The sequence below is a fragment of the Cetorhinus maximus genome, chromosome 11 (genome assembly GCF_964194155.1).
Source record: "Cetorhinus maximus chromosome 11, sCetMax3.hap1.1, whole genome shotgun sequence".
NCBI lineage: Eukaryota > Metazoa > Chordata > Chondrichthyes > Lamniformes > Cetorhinidae > Cetorhinus > Cetorhinus maximus.
Window position 1 is genome coordinate 25,205,981 of NC_135889.1, and position 21,214 is coordinate 25,227,194.

The 21,214-nt window shown below is 46.9% G+C and overlaps 1 protein-coding gene across 3 annotated transcripts in view; it reads right to left on the reverse strand.

The window, feature by feature from the left end:
- Window positions 1-2,109: 2,109 nt before the first annotated feature.
- The window catches only part of trpm2 (transient receptor potential cation channel, subfamily M, member 2), a 327,556-nt gene continuing 308,451 nt past the window's right edge, over window positions 2,110-21,214 (reverse strand). For all 3 annotated transcript variants that reach the window (XM_078551683.1, XM_078551681.1, XM_078551682.1), the window contains exons 30-34: window positions 13,818-13,904; window positions 7,579-7,681; window positions 4,294-4,395; window positions 3,305-3,406; window positions 2,110-2,588 (exon numbers count right to left, since the gene is read on the reverse strand). In XM_078551683.1, the coding sequence (XP_078407809.1) occupies window positions 2,409-2,588; window positions 3,305-3,406; window positions 4,294-4,395; window positions 7,579-7,681; window positions 13,818-13,904 (574 nt within the window). In that variant the 3' untranslated portion in view covers window positions 2,110-2,408. The remainder of the gene's footprint in view (window positions 2,589-3,304; window positions 3,407-4,293; window positions 4,396-7,578; window positions 7,682-13,817; window positions 13,905-21,214) is intronic.

The following is a 21,214-nucleotide window of genomic DNA, read 5'->3' on the forward strand; positions in this document are numbered from 1 at the left end:
GCAGCATAAATTTAAATTTAATTAGATTGTTAATGGTCTTAATAGGCCTTTTAATTATCGGTGGGTGCGTAGCTGACTCCGGCATTCGCCCGCTGAATGAAATATCGTGAGACTGTGCGATGACATCGGGACACACGCCCGACAGCATCGTGCGTTATTTTACTGTGTCGGGCACACACCCGCATGCTGAGCATAATATTCTGCCCTGTGTTTCTCACTCTGTCTCTTTCTCTCTCTCCCTCTCTATTTCTCTGTCTCTTTCTCTCTCTCCCTCTCTATTTCTCTGTCTCTTTCTCTCTCTCCCTCTCTATTTCTCTGTCTCTTTCTCGCTCTCCCTCTCTATTTCTCTGTCTCTTTCTCTCTCTCCCTCTCTATTTCTCTGTCTCTTTCTCTCTCTCCCTCTCTATTTCTCTGTCTCTTTCTCTCTCCCTCTCTATTTCTCTGTCTCTTTCTCTCTCCCTCTCTATTTCTGTCTCTTTTTCTCTGTCTCTATTTCTCTCTCTCTCTGTGTCTCTTTTTCTCTCTCTCTCTCTGTCTCTTTTTCTCTCTCTCTCTGTCTCTTTTTCTCTCTCTCTCTTTTTCTTTTTCTCTCTCTCTCTTTCTCTCTCTGTCTCTTTTTCTCTCTCTCTCTTTCTCTCTCTGTCTCTTTTTCTCTCTCTCTCTTTCTCTCTCTGTCTCTTTTTCTCTCTCTCTCTCTCTGTCTCTTTTTCTCTCTCTCTGTCTCTTTTTCTCTCTCTCTCTCTGTCTTTTTCTCTCTCTCTCTCTCTGTCTCTTTTTCTTTCTCTTTTTCTCTCTCTCTCTCTTTCTCTTTGTCTCTGTCTCTTTTTCTTTCTCTCTCTCTCTGTCTCTTTTTCTTTCTCTCTCTCTATCTCTGTCTCTTTTTCTTTCTCTCTCTCTCTGGTGTCTCTCTCTCTCTCTGGTCTCTCTCTCTCTCTCTCTCTGTGGTCTCTCTCTCTCTCTCTCTGGTCTCTCTCTCTCTGGTCTCTCTCTCTCTGGTCTCTCTCTCTCTCTCTCTGTCTCTCTTGTCTCTCTTGTCTCTCTCTGTCTCTTTTTCTTTCTCTCGCTCTCTGTCTCTTTTTCTTTCTCTCTCTGGTCTCTCTCTCTCTCTGGTCTCTCTCTCTCTCTGGTCTCTCTCTCTCTCTCTGGTCTCTCTCTCTCTCTCTCTCTGGTCTCTCTCTCTCTGGTCTCTCTCTCTCTGGTCTCTCTCTCTCTCTCTCTCTGGTCTCTCTCTCTCTGGTCTCTCTCTCTCTGGTCTCTCTCTCTCTGGTCTCTCTCTCTCTGGTCTCTCTCTCTCTGGTCTCTCTCTCTCTGGTCTCTCTCTCTCTCTCTCTGGTCTCTCTCTCTGGTCTCTCTCTCTGGTCTCTCTCTCTGGTCTCTGTCTCTCTTGTCTCTCTCTCTCTGTCTCTTTTTCTTTCTCTCTCTCTCTCTGTCTCTTTTTCTTTCTCTCTCTCTCTCTCTGGTCTCTCTCTCTCTCTCTCTCTCTCTCTCTCTGGTCTCTCTCTCTCTCTCTGGTCTCTCTCTCTCTCTCTGGTCTCTCTCTCTCTCTCTGGTCTCTCTCTCTCTCTCTGGTCTCTCTCTCTCTCTCTGGTCTCTCTCTCTCTCTCTGGTCTCTCTCTCTCTCTCTGGTCTCTCTCTCTCTCTCTGGTCTCTCTCTCTCTCTCTGGTCTCTCTCTCTCTCTCTGGTCTCTCTCTCTCTCTCTGGTCTCTCTCTCTCTCTCTGGTCTCTCTCTCTCTCTCTGGTCTCTCTCTCTCTCTGGTCTCTCTCTCTGGTCTCTCTCTCTGGTCTCTCTCTCTGGTCTCTCTCTCTGGTCTCTCTCTCTGGTCTCTCTCTGTCTCTCTTGTCTCTCTTGTCTCTCTTGTCTCTCTTGTCTCTCTCTGTCTCTCTCTGTCTCTCTTGTCTCTCTCTGTCTCTCTTGTCTCTCTCTGTCTCTCTTGTCTCTCTCTGTCTCTCTTGTCTCTCTCTGTCTCTCTTGTCTCTCTGTCTCTCTTGTCTCTGTATCAAACGCTTTCTGGAGCCAAAATGCAGAGCAGCAGATACGGCCTAACATCCTCAGTGGAAGTATCGAAACAGTAAGAGGGTTTTAGGGAATAAGAAGGTGATAACGGTGATCAGTGTACAGAGATCTCACTTTATTGTGCAACGTTTCAATAGATTATATCTCCCTTTAATCGCAGGTGTAGAACGTACAAAAAAAGAGCAAGGTGTCAGTTACAGGACTTCCATATTGGGTGCACCAATTTATTACAGCAGCTATTGCATGCACAGCTTAGAGATTGTTTTACCCTATTTGCCCTCACAAATGGTGCTTCATTGAGTGAGTTGTATCCATTTCCCTTGTGCTCAGGTGTTCAGGCTTGGTTAAGGTTGACTCCTACTTTGATATTGGTCTTCCAGTGAAGTGAGCAGATCAGAAACAGGCATCATGGATCTCAGTCACTTTCTGCAGGTATTCTTTGTACAACACACACACAGGCACACCCTGCTCAACAACTTGCCACTGCACTGATAGTTGCTGCACTGCACCCTCCATAATCAAAGGAATCTTCATCTGTCTGCTTGTCCCAGATCCACCTCTATTTGTGATTGACTTTAGAAAGGGAAGGAAACACAGGCAGGAAGATCAGTTTCAAATTTCTCAACGTTTATTATACAGCTGTGACAGGCAGTTTAACTCCTCTGTCCTCCACCTCTCATGGTAATGAGTCAGGGGCCAGTAAGCCACCTAACCAACTGTTTACATGTGCATGCCTTGGTGGTAGCTCTGTTAGGCTATTCCACTGTTAAGGTATCAAGGCCGAGCCAATCCTTTACTTGTCTGCAGATTGGCACACATTCACCAGGTAGTGGCCAGGAGCAGAAACCTTGGCTAATTCCTAACTCTCCTACATTGTCCACAATGAAGACACTGAGGCGAATAATATTTGTCCTACTGTTTCCCTGGCTGAAATCAGCAAATTCAGTGCAGACTGGGGATGCAATCTGTGATCTTTTTGCTCTGTCTTGCTCAGTACCACAATAAACATCTTTAATAAACAATAAACATAAAGATCATCACTATAGGAAGTTCTGGAGTAGAGTCAACTGGCTACAAGCAATGGCTTTTGGTGTCTACAATCTGACTCTGAAACAATAAAAAATGAGTATCGTTGAAAAAAGAGACCTGCTATCAAAGCTTTTCGCTCTGAGCATTTAGCAATGCTCTTTTCAGCAATGCTCAAGTTCTGTCTTATCAAATGGTTATTAATAAAAATGAGTTAAACAACAGTTTTCATAAATAATTCTTGCAGTATAAAAAAAACTCACATTTATGAATGGATTCTCATCATTCAGGTGGAAATTGAGGGCCAGAGTTTCAATCCATGCATTATCTGTGTTCCTTGAATCATCCACATATCCTCTGTAAACCTGAAACACACATGTCCAAAATACATGTACACCAGCATGTGAGATCAGCTCAGGTTGAGATTCAACTTGCAGATTTATGGGGTAAAGGCAGGGGAATGGGACTAGATGAGTTGCCCTTGCAGAAAGCTGGCATAGACATAATGGGTGGAAAGCCTGTCAGTGCTGTAACCATTCTATGATCCAAGTACATCTCTGATCTATAACAGATCTGTGATCAGCATTAAGCACTGACACACAGAGGAGACATCTGCAAGGAACTGTTAAGAAGAGGCAGAGACACCAACCAGCGAGTCAGAGACCAGGAGGTAGTGTGAGAAGAGATACCGGTATGGGAGATAGAGATTTAGGAGATGCAGACTAAACACAGAGAGATTCAGGCATGGGAGATAGGCTCACAGGTGCTAGAGCCTAGAGGTCACAGGGAGATACAGATATGATGAAAACTTTGATAACTTAAGTGATCACGAGAGTCGAGACGTTGATAAACAAAAATGCAGACAATATACCGGTACAGACAATGGACTTGTGAAGTCTTCATCCAGACAAAATGATTTAATCTTTTAGCAAGCAGTCAGTTAAGATGACATTGCTTGGGTTTAGAGGCTGTTGTTTCCCTTTTCATCCATTTCGTCCACCTTTCTAAGTACATGACATGATCAACAGGTTCACACTGCACAAATAATTTAGCATTAGTCATGGCAATGCTAAACATGGATTGGAAAAGGCATGTGGAGCCTGAAGGGATTCCAAAGCAAAGTGAGCTTAGGTCCTGGCTTTGGATTCAAGACTGTGATTACTTAATTCACTGGTGCATTCACACTGGCAGTGTCAATGCACCCAGTGTAACATGACTCTTCAAATTAATTAGTACAAAATTTAGCTCCAACCTCAAAGGCTTTCTTCATAAGTTTCTGAAACATGTCCAGCATCTTTGGGTTTAAAATGATCTTCATACTCTTTGGGAATGTCTCTCCGGATTGCAGGACTCCCTGAAGGGAAGAAAAAGTAAACAATAAAGAGACGTTGTCTATTGAACATGAGTTGTAGATATGTTTTCTCCTGTCTTCTCTTTATCTTTCCTGCAACTTTTGCTGGACTCCATGGTCAACAGTAACTTTCCAGTAAATCACCTTTCCGCGAGTCTAGAAAGTCAAGCTTTTTGAGCATAGAAAAATATCTCTCTTACAATAATGGCTCTCTTTCTCTCTCCCTCTCCGAGCTGAATTTTCCACTCTGGAGACTAAGTGGGGTTGCGGGCAGGATAAGCAGCACATTTCCTGCTGGCCGTCATGGTGGGTTTCCACACCAGATTGTCTGCTTTTCAGCTCATTATTTATGCATGTGTATGAAGAATGTCATATATCGTAGTGAGGCACACTGGGATTCGTCCACCCAGCCGTTACCTCATCAGCTCATATTTCCAGGCACAATATTTAAACTGCATCTGTGCACACGTCACTCTTTGCAGCCCAGGACTGGTCTTGGCAAGCAACGGAATACCCCAGAGGGAAGAAGCGGAATGCCCTGAAGTTCAGTGACAATGCACTGGGGACACTTCTTAACGTGATGGAGGAAAGATGGAACATACTTTTCCCCCGTGATGGGAGCTGGAGACCCATCAACCTCACCAGTTTGGGAGCAGGTTGCCAGGGCAGTCAGCGCCAATGCACCCCAGAAGAGGACCCCCATCTAGTGCAGGAAGTGATGAATGATCTCATCCACTCCACCAGGGTAAGTCCACCTTCTCCTCACTATGAACTCACACTCTCACAAACCCATCAGGCATTCGCAGGGTTACGGTCCACAGGATTCTCACACACTACCATCACAAGGGACATCACCACTGACTCTCTCACACACACTTTGACATCTTCATCTCTTCTCACATCCTGTACAGCTCACATCCTCAGCTCTTAAAAAGGTCCACTCAACACACACAGATGGCGGGCATCCTTATCATCTGTCCATAGTCAGTCCATATGTCATGCAAGACAAGGTCACCCACAAGAAGACGGAGACCCCACAGGCAGGAGGGTGGGGGGTGCCTGAGCTCACATATATGAGCTGTATATGAAGACTGTGTGGCAGAGCTGGCTGGTGAGGACCCGGACTGTGCCTGCACGGAGGGTGAGATCAGCATCTCCCGAGCCAGTGAGGGCACCTGCCAAAACTATGAGTGCTCTGTAATGTTGGTGACTATGCAGCCCATCACTATTATCTCGTCTCTTTGATGAGCACCAGTAGCAAAAGGAAGACAGCCACAGGCAGCCAGCCCATCAGCCGTAGCCCCCTGGCAACCTCGGATGAGGATCCTGAGGACACACTGGATGAAAACCCATCGCAGCGTTCACCTGCACTCTCCACCAACACAGAGTTGCACACCTCAGTGGGACCTAGCTCAGGGTCACAATCTGGAGAACACAGCACAGGTTCAGGTCCACAGCCAGCAGAGGCAGGGACTTCCAAGGTCACCAGCACACAGAGATCCGCTGGAGGCCAGGCTCCTGCAGAGTCAGATGACAAGCCTGTGGGCTTGGGTCTAACACAGATATTGGAGCTGCAAAGACAGGCGCGGGAACATCAGACAGGGTTGTCAGATGCCACCACCAGATTGCAACAGATGATGAAGGAGTCCATCCACGTTCAGTCTGATGCCGTTGCACTGACATGCCAGCGCACCAAGATCAACTTGGTAGGGTGGCAATCGCCATGGACACCTTGGTCCAGGACTTTGCGCCCAATCTGCCCCAGCATTGGCACTCCATCACTGTAGCCATAGGAGGGATCTATCAGTTGCAATGTGAGGGGGAGACAGGCACATTGACCTCACTCCAGGTGCCCCTTCTCCTCAAGGAATCAGGCAGAGGCCCTTGGGCACTCATAGGGAGGAGAATCATTAGCTGGATAGCCCTGAGCCGTCCATCCAGGTGACTCCAAGGGTGCCCAGCTGCTCCCAATATCCTCTGCCTGTGATCTTATCAGCTCCAGCTCCACAGGCTGAGGGTATACCTGCCCCACAGCAGATCACATCACTTCCCCACATCCTCTCCCATACCACCTCCTCAAATCACCTGCCTCACACCTCCTCCCCACATCCCTGCCCCACATCATTTGCCCGATATTCCTTCCCCACATTACTTGCCCTGCATCTCCTGCCCCACACCGCTCCCCATATCCCTTGCCCCATATCCCCTCCCCACATCCCCTGTCATACCTGCTCCCCACAACACCTCCCCACATCCCTTCCCCACACCCCCTTTCCACAACCCCTCCCCATATCCCCTGTCCCACAGCCCCTTCCTCACATCCACTGGCCACACCCACTCCGCACCATGAGTTTTGGTACCTTGGGTGTGACCTTCTCTACTTACAGTAGTTTTAAACATATCAATTCATATGTAGATTGGAAATGGCAAATGATATTTAACTGAAGGAGTGGAGTCTGCATTTTCCCTGTTCAAACACTGGACCTTTGGTTATTTGGGACTGTGTTTTTCAGTTGGAGTGATGATAAAGCAGATGTTATTGTTACTGTGGCCTCTACAAGTGTTTATAGAGAGGGGACAACTGTTTTGGATCAGGGGTTTCCTGGGTCATAAGAACATAAGAAATAGGAGCAGGAGAAGACCATATGGCCTGTCAAACCTGCTCCACCATTCATGATGATCATGGTTGATCTTGGCCTTCAAATCCATTTTCCTGTCTGCTCCCCATACCCCTGGTAGACTAAAGATCTGTCTATTTCAGCCTTAATTATATTCAATGATGGCACATCCACAACCCTCTGTGGAAGAGAATACCAAGTTTCACAACCCTTTGAGTGAAGAGATTTCTCCTTGTCCCAACTCATCGGTTCCCTATCTTGAAACTGAGCCCTTTCTCTCGATTCTCCAGCCAAACCAAACAATGCCTCAGTATCTAAAATGTCAAGCCTGGGCATAATCTTGAATGTTTCAATGAGATCACCTCCGCTGGGTGCAATTACATCTTGGCAAGTTTACATAGGAAATGTCAATAGCAAATATGGATATTGGCATATGTAATAGAATAGTTGACAGTGTGTGAATACATATATAAGATTGTTACTATATTATAGGTATAGATTTTGAACTGGCTGCCTTTATACTTATTGGCTACTCTCCTTGTACTTTTCACCACAGAATAATACATACCGCAGGAAGGGTCCAATCTTCACCTGGATATTGCACAACAAGAAACTCTAGTACCTTCTTGCCGCCTTTTACTGTGGCTGAGTTACCCGAGTTCCTCTTAAAGCTGTAATAGAAAGCAAGCATTGGGCTTACTGAGTGTTAGTAAAATGCCAGATAATTAATGCATTCCCTTGCAACATTGGGACTCCCTCTCTAAATACTGGTCCATGTCTTTGCATTGAGACATGTTACTAATGCAATATTGATAAATTTCCCAGCACGAGATTGTCTCCTAGGAGCTATTGGGCCTCTGGAGGAGTAACTGTCCATCTGATGAAGTGTGTGGCCCTGTTGAGTGAAGCTCGGTGCCAAAACTGCAATTTCACGCAGCTCCTATATGGTGTTTTTCCAGGCTATGGACTGGATTAGCAGTGCATTACTGGGATTGCTCCAACACCTTGGTGGGCATTTACCCTGAACATATAATCTGGGCATGTGTGTGTAGATGTACCATTTAACCTGGTACTGAGCCCAGCACTAGGTGAGTGTTTTAAGGGAGTGTTGGTGGAGGGGGGGGGGGTTGGAGAGGGGGTTGTTGGAAATCATCCAGGGTTCAATTCCAGATTTAATGATCACTGTTAGACAATGAGCATGTATGTACATTGATTGGGCCCTGGCCCTCCTATTACCCAATCTGTATTTCCACAGCCCGAGCTCATAGAAGTGCCAGGATATTGGGAGAGAAAGCAAACAAATGATGACTGGGCACTAGCACACTCTTCTATTAGTAACTGCACCACAGTTACTGTATTAAGAGAGGATTTATTTGTTTATTTTGGGCTCGATATAGATTTCAGAAGAGACAGTAAAGAGGAGATCATGAGGGATTCAGTGAAACAAGGAAAGATGTTGGTGGGTTTGAAATGGGTTAACCTGATGCCCATTTTCCAAAAGGCTGCCAAAACAGATTAATACAACAGCAGGTTCATACGCAAGTTTGTGAAGTCAATAATCAAGTGTAAATTGGTGGACCAGCAACCAAGGTAAACTGAGGAGGGGAAATCCCACCTGACTAATGTCCTATGATGTGATGCGCCTTAACTTCTAAAAGGCTGTTGACAAAGTTTCTCACAAAAGGCTCTTTGTTACAGTCGAAACTGTAAGGACTTAGGGAAGAATTAGACTCCAGAGAGAGATGTAAATTCATGGGCTGAATTTTCCCATGGGTGTTGGGAACTTTCATCGAGACCATTTCTGCGTCCCAACCGTGCTGGTGTCTGATGCCTGCCCTGCAGCGTGATCATGTCGGGGTGGCCAATTAAAATAGATAATTATATAGATTAAAAAAACACAGCAATAGACCCACTTGACCCAATCAGTCCATACCGACATTTAGCTAAATTTATTATTGCAACCAATTATGGATAACAGGCAGCATTAGTGATGTAGGAAGCCCAGTTGGAGGCCCCTCATCACTGGATGGCAGCAGCCCCACCAGGAGAGCTGGGCTCTGATGAGGCAGAAAGGGGAGCATGGGAGTGCCTCAAAATAGAGATGCTGTCAGAGTTTCAAAATAAGGAAGGCTCACAGCTATTAGGGCCATCAACGTGAAGGCAGAACCTCACCAGCAGGTTTTATTGTGGCCGTGGCCATGGCCTTTTCATCCTTGAGGCATTGAGAGGAGTTTCTGATGGTCTCCTGGTTTGCCGCTGGGAGGCCACCTTCAATTAATTCCTGAGCTCGGGACTCAGTGGAGGAGCCAACCAAAATCAGGAATATGCCAGCAGCTTCTGAAAGTGTCCCCTAAGTGGCCTTAATTGGCCTTAGTGGCTGCCTGCCTCTGTGGAGCAGGTTGTCAACTCCCTGCCTCTGGGAAACTCACATGGAGGCAGGACAGCATTGGGGAGTCATTCCGATGCACAACTATCTTAATTTTCCTGCTTCTGCCTCTGTGGCAAAATTCAGTCCATGATGTAAGAGACTGACATCGTTGAGATATACATTTCTGGTAATAGCTGGGCAAACAGATGCAGAAATTGTACTTGGCAGTTCATCAGTTTCACAGCTCTTACAGTTGTCAACAACAGAAGGATAAAACATGGCACACAAAAGTTATCTACAAAAGGAGAGAGGGCTTGGCAGGGTGGATGCCGAAAGGCTCCCATGGCTGAAGAGGCTAGAAGTAGGGTCATAATCTTGGGATAAATGGTTGGCCATTTAGATGAAGAGAAATTTCTTTATTCAGAGTTCTGAATCTTTGAAAGTCTCTCCCCAGAGGGCTGTGGATGCTCACAGTCATTGGGTATATTCAAAGCTGAGATCAATGTGTTTTTGGACACTAAGGGTATGGGGTTGGGGAGGGGAGGGGCGTGGTGGGTAACTAGAGTTCAGATAGATGATCCATGAACTTATTGAATGGTAGGGCTGGCTTGAGATGTTGTGTGGCCTATTCCATCTTTTTCATGTTCTTATCTTATGATAACTCAGTATTTAGATGGGAACTTTTAGTTTTCCTTTCAAGGAGCTAAACAGAAGAATTACTACTGAAAAGATAAAGGTGTTAATCAGACATTCATCTTGTTAACTGAAATGATAGCTGGGATTTTTCACAGCCAGCAGGAGTCCCGCCGTTGGACCTGAACGGTGAAGGGGTGGGGGGCATCCTGTTTCGGTGAACAGTAGGACCCGGGGTTGCATTTTGCTGGTAGAAGTTAATTAAATGGCTGCTGCCGGTCTGCCATCCTTATTAAAGATAACCGCCAGCCACCATTCAGAGAGCCGAAAGCTCAGCATTGCCACTGGCAGCAGTGGCCACTGCTGGAGTTGCACCTGAAGAAAGAGGACATATCGATGGATGTGAACTCCCAAAGTCAGTTAAGTGGGAGCTGGGGCAAAATAGACAGGCGAAGGGGTGGAGTGGTGTCATTGAGGGTAGAAGGCGCTGATAGTGTAGGGGAAGTCATTGCTGCATGGGGATCTCTATTTTGGCCAAAGAGTGTCTGTAAAGGTGGCCATCCCTACCATGGAGCACGCTTGGGAGGCTGTCAGGGTTGATCAGGTGGGGTTCCCACATGGCAGAGCTCCCCCTCCCCCACTGCTGATAAAATGCCAGCAGAGGCAGGAAGATGCCCTTAATTAGCTACTTAAGCGGCTCAACCAGATTTCAGGTGGCCATCTGTTACCTTTCCTGCAGCTGCATTATTGGCATGGTGATGGGAAGTCATCGAGCATCCCACCCACACCACCCTATGCTATTTTTCCAGCCTTCCCACCACCAAGCCCCATCCCCAAAGGCTCTATTAAATTCTGGCCAATATCTGATGTCATGTTGCTATGCTGCTTATTGGAGACAGCAAAGAGCTCCTGTGAGGGGAAAAGAACAATCTAAAACTGAAGCAAAGTTTTTTTCCTCCTGTTTGCTATCTTGGACACTTTACTCAAAGTTTAGTCAGATATTAGGGTTAGTCAAGATACTCTCAAAACAGGAAGGTGGGATGTCAGGATGATCTAGAATACAGCAACTGGAAGAGAAAGCTGGGTGGATAAAACCCCAATATCGTGCAGGAGCATTAAGTAATTCAAATATGGGGTATATCACACTGAAACCTGACCCGATGCTTATAACTTTCACACTGTGTTTTCCAGCAGGGGTGAGTGGAACATGAACCCCGACACAGTATATACCCTGTACTCGTAATAAATGGCCAGAGTGGGATTCTAATCAAAAACAGAAAATGCTGGAAAAACTCAGCAGGTCTAACAGCATCTGTGGAGAGAAAAAAAAGCAGTTAACGTTCCGAGTCCATATGACTCTTCTTCAGAGCTAAAGAGAAGTAAAAATGTGATGAAATTCATACTGTTTAAGGGGGTGGAGAAGGTGAAGCTGGATAGAAGGCCAGTGATAGATGGAGGCAAAGGAGAGATTGCCAGAGATGTCATGGATAAAACGGTGTTAATGGTAGTGGCACTGGCTAGAGGAGATGCTGATGGTGGCATTAAGGTCAGAAAGCAGAATGTGATAATAGCGGGACAAGGGTAAGCACTCTGGAAAGAACAACATGAACAAGTGACAGATAGCCCTTGTGGGGGTGGGATGGGGGGAAAAAAGATCGAAAATAGGATAAGAGATAGGGATAAAACAATGAATAAAAATGAAAATAGATAAAAATAAAAATAAGTGGATAAAAAATAATTAAAAAATGAAAAAATTAAAATGAATATTGAAAAAAAGGATAAAAAGGAGTGGGGATGGAGAAGAGAGTTCATAGTCTGAAGTTGTTGAACTCAATATTCAGTCCGGAAGGCTGTAAAGTGCCTAGTCGGAAGATGAGGTGTTGTTCCTCCAGTTTGCATTGGGCTTCACTGGAACATTGCAGCAGGCCAAGGACAGACATGTGGGCATGAGAGCAGGGTGGTGTGTTGAAATGGCAAGCGACAGGGAGGTCTGGGTCATGCTTGTGGACAGACCGAAGATGTTCCGCAAAGCGGTCACCCAGTCTGCATTTGGTCCCTCCAATGTAGAGGAAACCGCATTGGGAGCAGCGAATACAGTAGACCAAAATGAAGAAGGTGCAAGTGAAATGCTGCTTCACCTGAAAGGAGTGTTTGGGCCCCGAATGTTGAGGAGGGAGGAGGTAAAGGGGCAGGTGTTGTACCTCCTGTGATTGCATGGGAAGGTGCGGTGGGAGGGGGTTGAGGTGTAGGGGATGATGGAGGAGTGGACCAGGGTGTCCCGGTAGGAACGGTCCCTATGGAATGCCTACAGCGAGGGTAAAGGGAAGATGTGTTTGGTGGTGACATCATGCTGGAGCTGGCAGACATAGCGGAGGATGATCCTTTGAATGCGGAGGCTGGTGGAGTGAGAAGTGAGGACAAGGGGGTCCCTATCATGGTTCTGGGAGGGAGGGGAAGGTGTGAGGGCAGAAGCACGGGAGATAGGTTAGACACGGTTGAGGGTCCTGTCAATCACAGTGGGTGGGAAGCTCGGTTAAGGAAGAAGGAAGACATGTCAGGAGCGCCATTTTGAGAAGTGGCATCATCGGAACAGATGCGACGGAGATAAAGGAACTAAGAAAATGGGATGGAGTCCTTACAGGAAGCAGGGTGTGAGAAGCTGTAGTCGAGGTAGCTGTGAGAGTCGGTGGGCTTTGTAATGAATGTTGGTGGACAGTCTATCACCAGAAATTGAGACAGAGAGGTCAAGGAGGGGAAGGGAAGTGTTAGAGATGGACCATGTGAAGGTGATGGAGGGGTGGAAATTGAAAGCAAAATTGATAAATTTTTCCAGGTCCAGATGAGAGCATGAAGTGGCACCGAAACAGTCATCGATGTATCGGAGAAAAAGTTGTGGGAGGGGGCCTGAGCAGGACTGGAACAAGGAATGTTCCACATGCCGCATAAAGAGACAGGCATAACTGGGGCCCATGCAGGTACCCATAGCCACACCTTTTATTTGAAGGAAGTGAGACAAGTTTAACGAGAAATTGTTCAGTGAGAGAACAAGTTCAGCCAGACGGAGGAGAGTGGTAGTGGATGGGGATTGTTCGGGCCTCTGTTCAAGGAAGAAGCAGAGAGCCCTCAGACCATCCTGGTAGGGGATGGAGGTGTAGTAGGATTGGAGGTCCATGGTGAAGAGGAAAAAGTTGGGGCCAGGAAACAGGAAATTGTTGATATGACGTAGGGCATCAGAGGAATCGCGGATGTAGTTAGGAAGAGACTGGACAAGGGGAGAGAGAACGGAGTCAAGATAGGAAGAAATGAGTTCTGTGGAGCAGGAACAGGCTGACATGTTCGGTCTGTTGGGACAGTCCTGTTTGTGGATTTTGGGGAGGAGATAGAAGCAGGCTGTCTGGAGTTGGGAGACTATGAGGTTGGAAGCTGTGAAGGGAAGATCTCCAGAGGAGATGAGGTCAGTGACAGTCCTGTAAACAGGGATTCTAATCAAAGGTGAAAGATCAGTTACATGGTTATCACAAACTGCACTTTCATTACTTAGTGTAGATTGACCAGGGCTGACCTCCCATAAGGAAAAAACTAGTAACTTGGAAATGAAAGGTACCAGTAAAATTTGCCCATACTCCTGTGTACCTTAAATGGGAACTGTGGTATTAATGGTACCAATATTACTGATTTTTACTGGGATTTGGCAATTTTGAATTGGTTTGCCCTTCTGGGCTTATTGTAAAAATTACAATATTCAGGACTTAAAGTACATGAAAGATTCCTTATTATAAACAAGCCACAGTTGTCTGTCTTCTTACCGTGTAATGATGGGATCCATTGCATGATTTGGACCAAAATAGCGAAGCTTCCCTCTTCCACCCAGGCCGGTCCTTCCCTTTGGGTTTCTGAAACATGCATGAACAAGTTTTCAGCTGCCACATGTAGAAATTTAGTAACTAGGCACTGTGCTGCTGGAAGAGAGCTAAGCAGAACTTCCACTCACTACATGGACTGTTCACAAATCCCAGGACACATAAGGTCATTGCAATATTAGGGGCAGGTACCAATCTCACAGGCCCATGAAATGTTGGAGTTGGATTCTGCTGTCCCCAAGAGGAGGGAGCACTGGAGTCACAGACAAACTGCCTTAACATGCAGAGGAGCTTCACTAGGAGGGTTCCAAAGAAAAAGGGACTTCAGTTATTTGGGAAGACAGGAGGAGCTGGCATTGTTCTCCTTAGAGCAGAGAAGGTTAAGGGAGAATTAAAATCACAAATGGTTTTGATAGAGTAAATACGAAACTATTTTCACTGGCAGGAGGTTGAGTAACCAGAGGACAAAAAATTAAGGGAATTGCCAAAGAAACAGAGGTGTGATAAAGAGAATTATTTTGTTTAGCCAGTTATGATGATCTGGGATGCTCTGCTCAAATCGTGTGGAGAAAATGGATTCAATAGCAACTTTCAGCAATAAATACTTGAAGGCAAAAATATTCAGATCTATGGGGAAAGAGAAGTGAGGCTAATTGGATAATTCTTTCAAAGAACTGGCACAGGTGTGATGTGCCGAACAGCCTTCTTCTGTGCTGTCATTCGATGATGGCTGGGATTTTCTGCTTCCTCCCGCAGCAGGCATCATGGCAGGCAGGACCGGAAATATCGTGAGAAGGCCAAAAATTGGTCTTAAAGCCGTCGTAAAACCAGTTCCCAATTGTGCATTGCAGCCTTCAATGGCAGGCCACATTTCCCACCGTGACACTTCTGGAACGTTATTTCAATAGATTTGCATCTCATGATAAGGGCTGATCACCCCAAGTGGCTTATGTCATTCTGTAACATAGGGCAGGATTTTGCCATCGGTGAGCAGGGGGCGGGGCCCACTCGCCGACACATAAAATGACGCGGGAACCCCCAACGTCATCCCGCCCTATTTAAATTTTCAGGAAGGCGGGGACACAGCCAAATCAGCTGTGCGCCCGCCGACCTGTCAATGGCCAATTGAGGCCATTGACAGGATTATTAAAACCTTAAAGTTGGCGGGCAGGCCAGGAGCCCCGGCGGGGAACAGAAAAAACATGAAACCTCATCCACCGGCGGGATGAGGTTTCATGCAGGGTTTTAAACATTTTAATAAACTTAGTATGTATATTATAAACATGTCCCATCTCATGTTGTCACATGAGGGGGACATGTTAGGGAATTTTTTTTTTCTATTTTTAACATTTTTCACAATGTAAGCGATCTCCCTGAGGCTGCACATTGCCTCAGGGAGATGTGCGCTCTTTCATGCGTATGCGCGAAAGAGCGCACTCTCGCTTTTGGGGAATCCCCCCCCCACCCGCAAAGGAAGCGCATAGCGCTTCCCGCCGGACGTCACGCTGGGCAGGCCTTAATTGGCCCATCCACATATAATGGTGGCAGGACCCGCTTCCCTGGCGGGGATTGGCTCCCCACCCGCCGGAGATTGTGTCGGGCTCGCCCGCCCGGCAGTCAGAAAATTCTGACCATACTCTCTCCCCATCCTGGCGCTGAGGATGCTAAACCCCCCACACCTCCCCCCCACCCCCACAAGTCATGTGTCTGAGTGCAACATTCCCCACTCTAAACCCCCAGTGGAGCTCTTGCCCTGCAGTCCCTTCCCATGCCATAGGCCAGTCCTCAGCACCAGGATAGGGAGAGAGTGTGGGAAGAGATAGAATGACATAAGCCTCTTGGAGGGAGCAGCCCTTACTATTCCCCACACTGAATCATCAGGGTATGTCGGCATGTAATTGTAATGACGTGTTTCACAACAGTATATAAGCGACATGCACCTGTCAACCTGCTTTGCTCATGACTTTGAGGTTTGTTTGCCTACCTTGCATCTTTTGCAGTGCTCATTGTAATCAGGGCCAGGCTTCACAGGTAGCACCACATCGCTTTCAGGGTGGTGGCAGAAGCAAGTCTCTACCTACCAGACCAGCTATAAGGCAGGGGTGGCTTCTAATGGGCTGCAGGGTTACGGCTGCACTGGAGAAAGGGGGAAACTGACCTGAGGCATGGGAAGGGGCTGCAGGGCAAGGGCTTCACTGGGGGGTAAGAGTGCAGAAGGTTGCAATCAAACACATGACTGGGGGAAGGTGCGAGGGTGGGGGGGCAGGGGGTGGTTAGCATCCTCAGTGCCAGGATGGGGAGAGAGTACATTACAGAATGACGTTGTTGAGCTTGCAAAGACTGTCCTTGTCCCAGTCCAGGGAGGGAGCAGGCATGTCTGTCCACTCTCAGTTGTGCCCAGCATGTTCTGTGCAGGGCATTGTTGTAATATCACGTGCCTCGGTCTGTAGGGTTTTTGGCATCCTGACTCAGGAGGGAATCAAGGAGGACCCACTGTCAAAGAACGGAATAGCCCCAAACGTTACATTGCTGTAGTGTTTCCATCCCTCCCTCTTCCTCAAACCTAAAAAAAAAGAAAGGAAGAGGCAGTGCCTTCAGAAGTACACCAGACTTGCGAGGGACACTCTTCTGAAAGTGGATTTTAAAGAAAAAGCAGCTGATTGGTGAGTAAATCCTGGGAGCAGACTCGGAGGGAGGAGCACTGGAGCGGTGAGTATAAATCTAGCTTACCTCAGGGATTCGCGGCCTTGTCTCCAGGGAGCAGACTCAGAGGGAGGAGCACTGGAGCGGTGAGTATAAATCTAGCTTACCTCGGGGATTCGCGGCCTTGTCTCTAGGGAGCAGACTTGAAGGGAGGAGCACCGGAGCGGTGACCTCGGGGCACAAAGTAACTGAAGCCAAAACTGAAAAAGTGATGTCACAGGAAAGCTGTGACCTGATTGGTTGGTAGGAAATCTGCACCAAATTTGAAAAAACAATGCAAAGCCAATTAATAAATTAATTATCTAAGTCGAGATGGCTGGGCAGGTGATGTGCTGTAGCTGTATGATGTGGGAGCTGGCAGATCCCATTGCGAGCTGCAGTGACCACATCTGCAGCAAGTGTTTGTTGCTGGAGGAACTCCGGCTCAGAATTGATGAGCTGGAGTCCGAGCTCCGGACGCTGCGGCACATCCGGGAGGGGGAGAGTTACCTGGACGCTTTGTAGCAGGAGGCAGTCACACCTGGTAGCTTAAGTACCTCAAGTCCGGTCAGTGGTCAGGGTCAGCAGGGTGTGACTGCAAGTGAGGCAGGTAGAGGGATCCTGTGTTCAGGAACAGAGGAGCCTCAGCTCTTGACCTTGTCCAACAGGTACGGGGTACTTACTCCCTGTGTGGATGAGGAACAGGGCTGTAGGGAGGATGAGCCAGCTGACCACGGCACCGTGGCACAGGAGGCCATTCAAGAGGGGGGAGCAAAAAGACAAGTGGTAGTTGTAGGGGATTCTATAATTAGGGGAATTGATAGCTTCCTTTGTAAGCAGGATCGAGAGTCCCGCATGGTATGTTGCCTGCCCAGTGCCAGGGTGAGGGACATCTCTGACCGGCTTGAAAGGATATTGGAGAGGGAGGGGGAGGATCCAGTTGTTGTGGTCCACATCGGGACAAATAACATAGGTAAGACTAGGAAAGAGGACCTATTTGGGGATTATCAGGAACTAGGAACTAAATTAAAGAACAGGTCAAGGGTTATAATCTCCGGATTACTACTCGAGCCACGTGCAAATTGGCATAGGGACGCAAGAATAAGGGAAGTAAACACGTGGCTAAAGGAGTGGTGTGGGAAAGAGGGGTTCCATTTCGTGGGGCTCTGGCATCAGTATTGGAACAGGAGGGATCTGTACTGTTGGGACGGTCTCCACCTGAACCGATCTGGGACCAATGTTCTAGCGAAAAGGGTGGTCAACAGGACTTTAAACTAGAAATTGGAGAGAAGGGAAGGGTAAAACTCCAAGAAGTATGACTAATGGGAAACAAAGCAGCAGGTTAGCGTGTGGGGGGGTGGATTCAATTTCATGGAAAATTATGAAAAAACTGAAAAGAAAGGAGAGCCCAGGAGAGGCTGTTAAAGTCCCCAGAACACAAAATAGGACAGAGTGTTTGGAAAGGGCTAGGAATCTAACTTCAAGCACATCAGATAAAGGGACGACAATGAGAAAAGGGACGGGAAATACAGGACTGAAAGTGTTGTATCTGAATGCACGCAGTATACGAAATAAGGTAAATGAGCTTGTGGCGCAGATTGAAATTGACAGATATGATGTGATGGGCATCATGGAGACATGGCTGCAAGGGGATCAGGACTGGGAGCTAAATATTCAAGGATATACATCCTATCGAAAAGATAGGCAGGTTGGCAGAGGGGGTGGGGTTGTTTTGTTAGTAAGAAATGAAATTAAATCGATAGCAAGAAATGATGTGGGGTCAGATGATGTAGAATCTGTGTGGGTAGAGTTGAGGAACCGCAAAGGTTAAAGAAACCATAATGGGAGTTATGTACAGGCCTCCGAACAGTAGTCAGGATGTGGGGCACAAGATACACCAGGAGATAGAAAAGGTGTGTAAGAAAGGCAAGGTTACAGTGATCATGGGGGATTTCAAAATGCAGGTAGACTGGGAAAATCAGGTTGGTAGTGCATCCCAAGAAAAGGAATTTGTGGAATGTCTACGAAATGGCTTTTTGGAGCAGCTTGTGGTGGAGCCCACTAGGGAACAGGCAATTCTAGATTTAGTGATGTGTAATAAGGCAGATTTGATAAGGGGGCTTAAGGTGAAGGAACCCTTAGGAGGAAGTGACCATAATATGATAGAATTTACCCTGCAATTTGAGAGGAAAAAGCTGGAATCAGATGTAACGGTATTACAGTTGAATAAAGGCAACTACAGAGGCATGAGGGAGGAGCTGGCCAGAATTGACTGGGAGATGAGTCTAGCAGGAAAGACAGTGGAACAGCAATGGCAGGAGTTTCTGGGAGTAATTTGGGAGACACAGCAAAAATTCATCCCTAGGAAGAAGAAGCATACTAAAGGGAGGATGAGGCAACCATGGCTGACAAGGGAAGACAGGGATAACATAAAAGCTAAAGAGAAAGTATACAATGCGGCGAAGAGCAGTGCGAAACCAGGGGATTGGGAAGCCTACAAAGACCAACAGAGGACAACTAAAAAAGAAATAAGGAGGGAGAAGATTAAATATGAGGGTAAACTAGCCAGTAATATAAAAGAAGATTGCAAGAGGTTTTTTTTAGATATATAAAGGGTAAGAGAGAGGCAAAAGTGGACATTGGGCTGCTGGAAAATGACTCTGGAGAAGTAGTAGTGATGGCGGAGGAACTGAATAGGAACTTTGCGTCAATCTTCACAGTGGAAGACACGAGTGACATCCCCAAAGTTCAAGAGAGTCGGGGGGGCAGAGGTGAGTATGGTGGCCATTACCAAGGAGAAGGTGCTAGGAAAACTGAAAGGTCTGAAGGTGGATAAATCACCTGGACCAGATGGATTGCACCCCAGAGTTCTGAAGGAGATAGCTGAAGAGATAGTGGAGGTGTTAGTGGTGATCTTTCAGGAATCACTGGAGACAGGGAGGGTCCCAGAGGACTGGAAAATCGCTAATGTAACCCCCTTGTTTAAGAAGGGAGTGAGACAAAAGACGGGAAATTACAGGCCGATTAGCCTGACCTCGGTTGTTGGTAAGATTTTAGAGTCCATTATTAAGGATGAGATTTAAGAATACTTGGAAGTGCATGGTAAAATCGGGCAAAGTCAGCATGGTTTCATCAAGGGGAGGTCACGCCTGACAAATCTGTTAGAATTCTTTGAGGAGGTAACGAGTAGGTTAGACAAAGGAGAGCCAACGGATGTTATCTACTTGGACTTCCAGAAGGCCTTTCACAAGGTGCCGCACAGGAGGCTGCTCAGTAAGATAAGAGCCCATGGTGTTAGAGGCAAGGTATTAGCATGGATAGAAGATTGGCTGTCTGGCAGGAGGCAGAGAGTGGGGATAAGGGGGTCCTTCTCAGGATGGCGGCCGGTGACTAGTGGAGTTCCGCAGAGGTCAGTGTTGGGACCACAACTTTTCACTTTATACATTAATGATCTAGATGAAGGAACTGAGGGCATCCTGGCTAAGTTTGCAGATGATACAAAGATAGGTGGAGGGACAGGTAGTATTGAGGAGGCGGGGAGGCTGCAGAAGGATTTGGACAGGTTAGGAGAATGGGCAAAGAAGTGGCAGATGGAATACAACGTGGGGAAGTGTGAGGGTCATGCACTTTTGTAGGAAGAATAGAGGCATAGACTATTTTCTAAATGGGGAGAGAATTCAGAAGTCTGGAGTGCAAAGGGACTTGGGAGTCCTACTCCAGGATTCTGTTAAGGTTAACTTGCAGGTTGAGTCGGTAGTTAGGAAGGCAAATGCAATGTTGGCATTTATTTCGAGAGGACTAGAATATAAAAGCAGGGATGTGCTGCTGAGGCTTTATAAGGCTCTGGTCAGACCACATTTAGAATATTGTGAGCAATTTTGGGCCCCGTATCTCAGGAAGGCTATTCTGGCCCTGGAGAGGGTCCACAGGAGGTTCACGAGAATGATCCCAGGAATGAAAGGCTTAACATATGAGGAACGTTTGAGGACTCTGGGTCTATACTCGATGGAGTTTAGAAGGATGAGGGGGTATCTGATTGAAACTTACAGAATACCGAAAGGCCTGGATAGAGTGGACGTGGGGAAGATGTTTCCATTAGTAGGAGAGACTAGGACCCGAGGGCACAGCCTCAGAGTAAAGGGAAGACCTTTTAGAACAGAGATGAGGAGAAACTTCTTTAGCCAGAGAGTGGTGAATCTATGGAATTCATTGCCACAGAAGGCTGTGGAGGCCAGGTCATTGAGTGTATTTAAGACCGAGATAGATAGGTTCTTGATTGGTAAGGGGATCAAAGGTTATGGGGAGAAGGCGGGAGAATGGGGTTGAGCAACTTATTAGCCATGATTGAATGGCGGAGCAGACTCGATGGGCCGAATGGCCTAATTTCTGCTCCTATGTCTTATGGTCTTATCCTACTAGGCCGCAGGCGGCACACTCAGTCAGGGGAGGCATCTGCAGCCTACAGATGGGGAAAAGGCATTGTGGGGGCAATCAAAAGTGTGGGGAGTGGGCACTGTGCAAGAGGTCTCCAGATAGGAAAGGGTGGGATCCACATGGGGCATAGACATATCACCTCAACATGTTCAGGAGCTAACAAATGGATATCCACCACAATCATGATGGGATCAAAAAATACAGGGGGAGGAGTGAGAGGTCTTGGA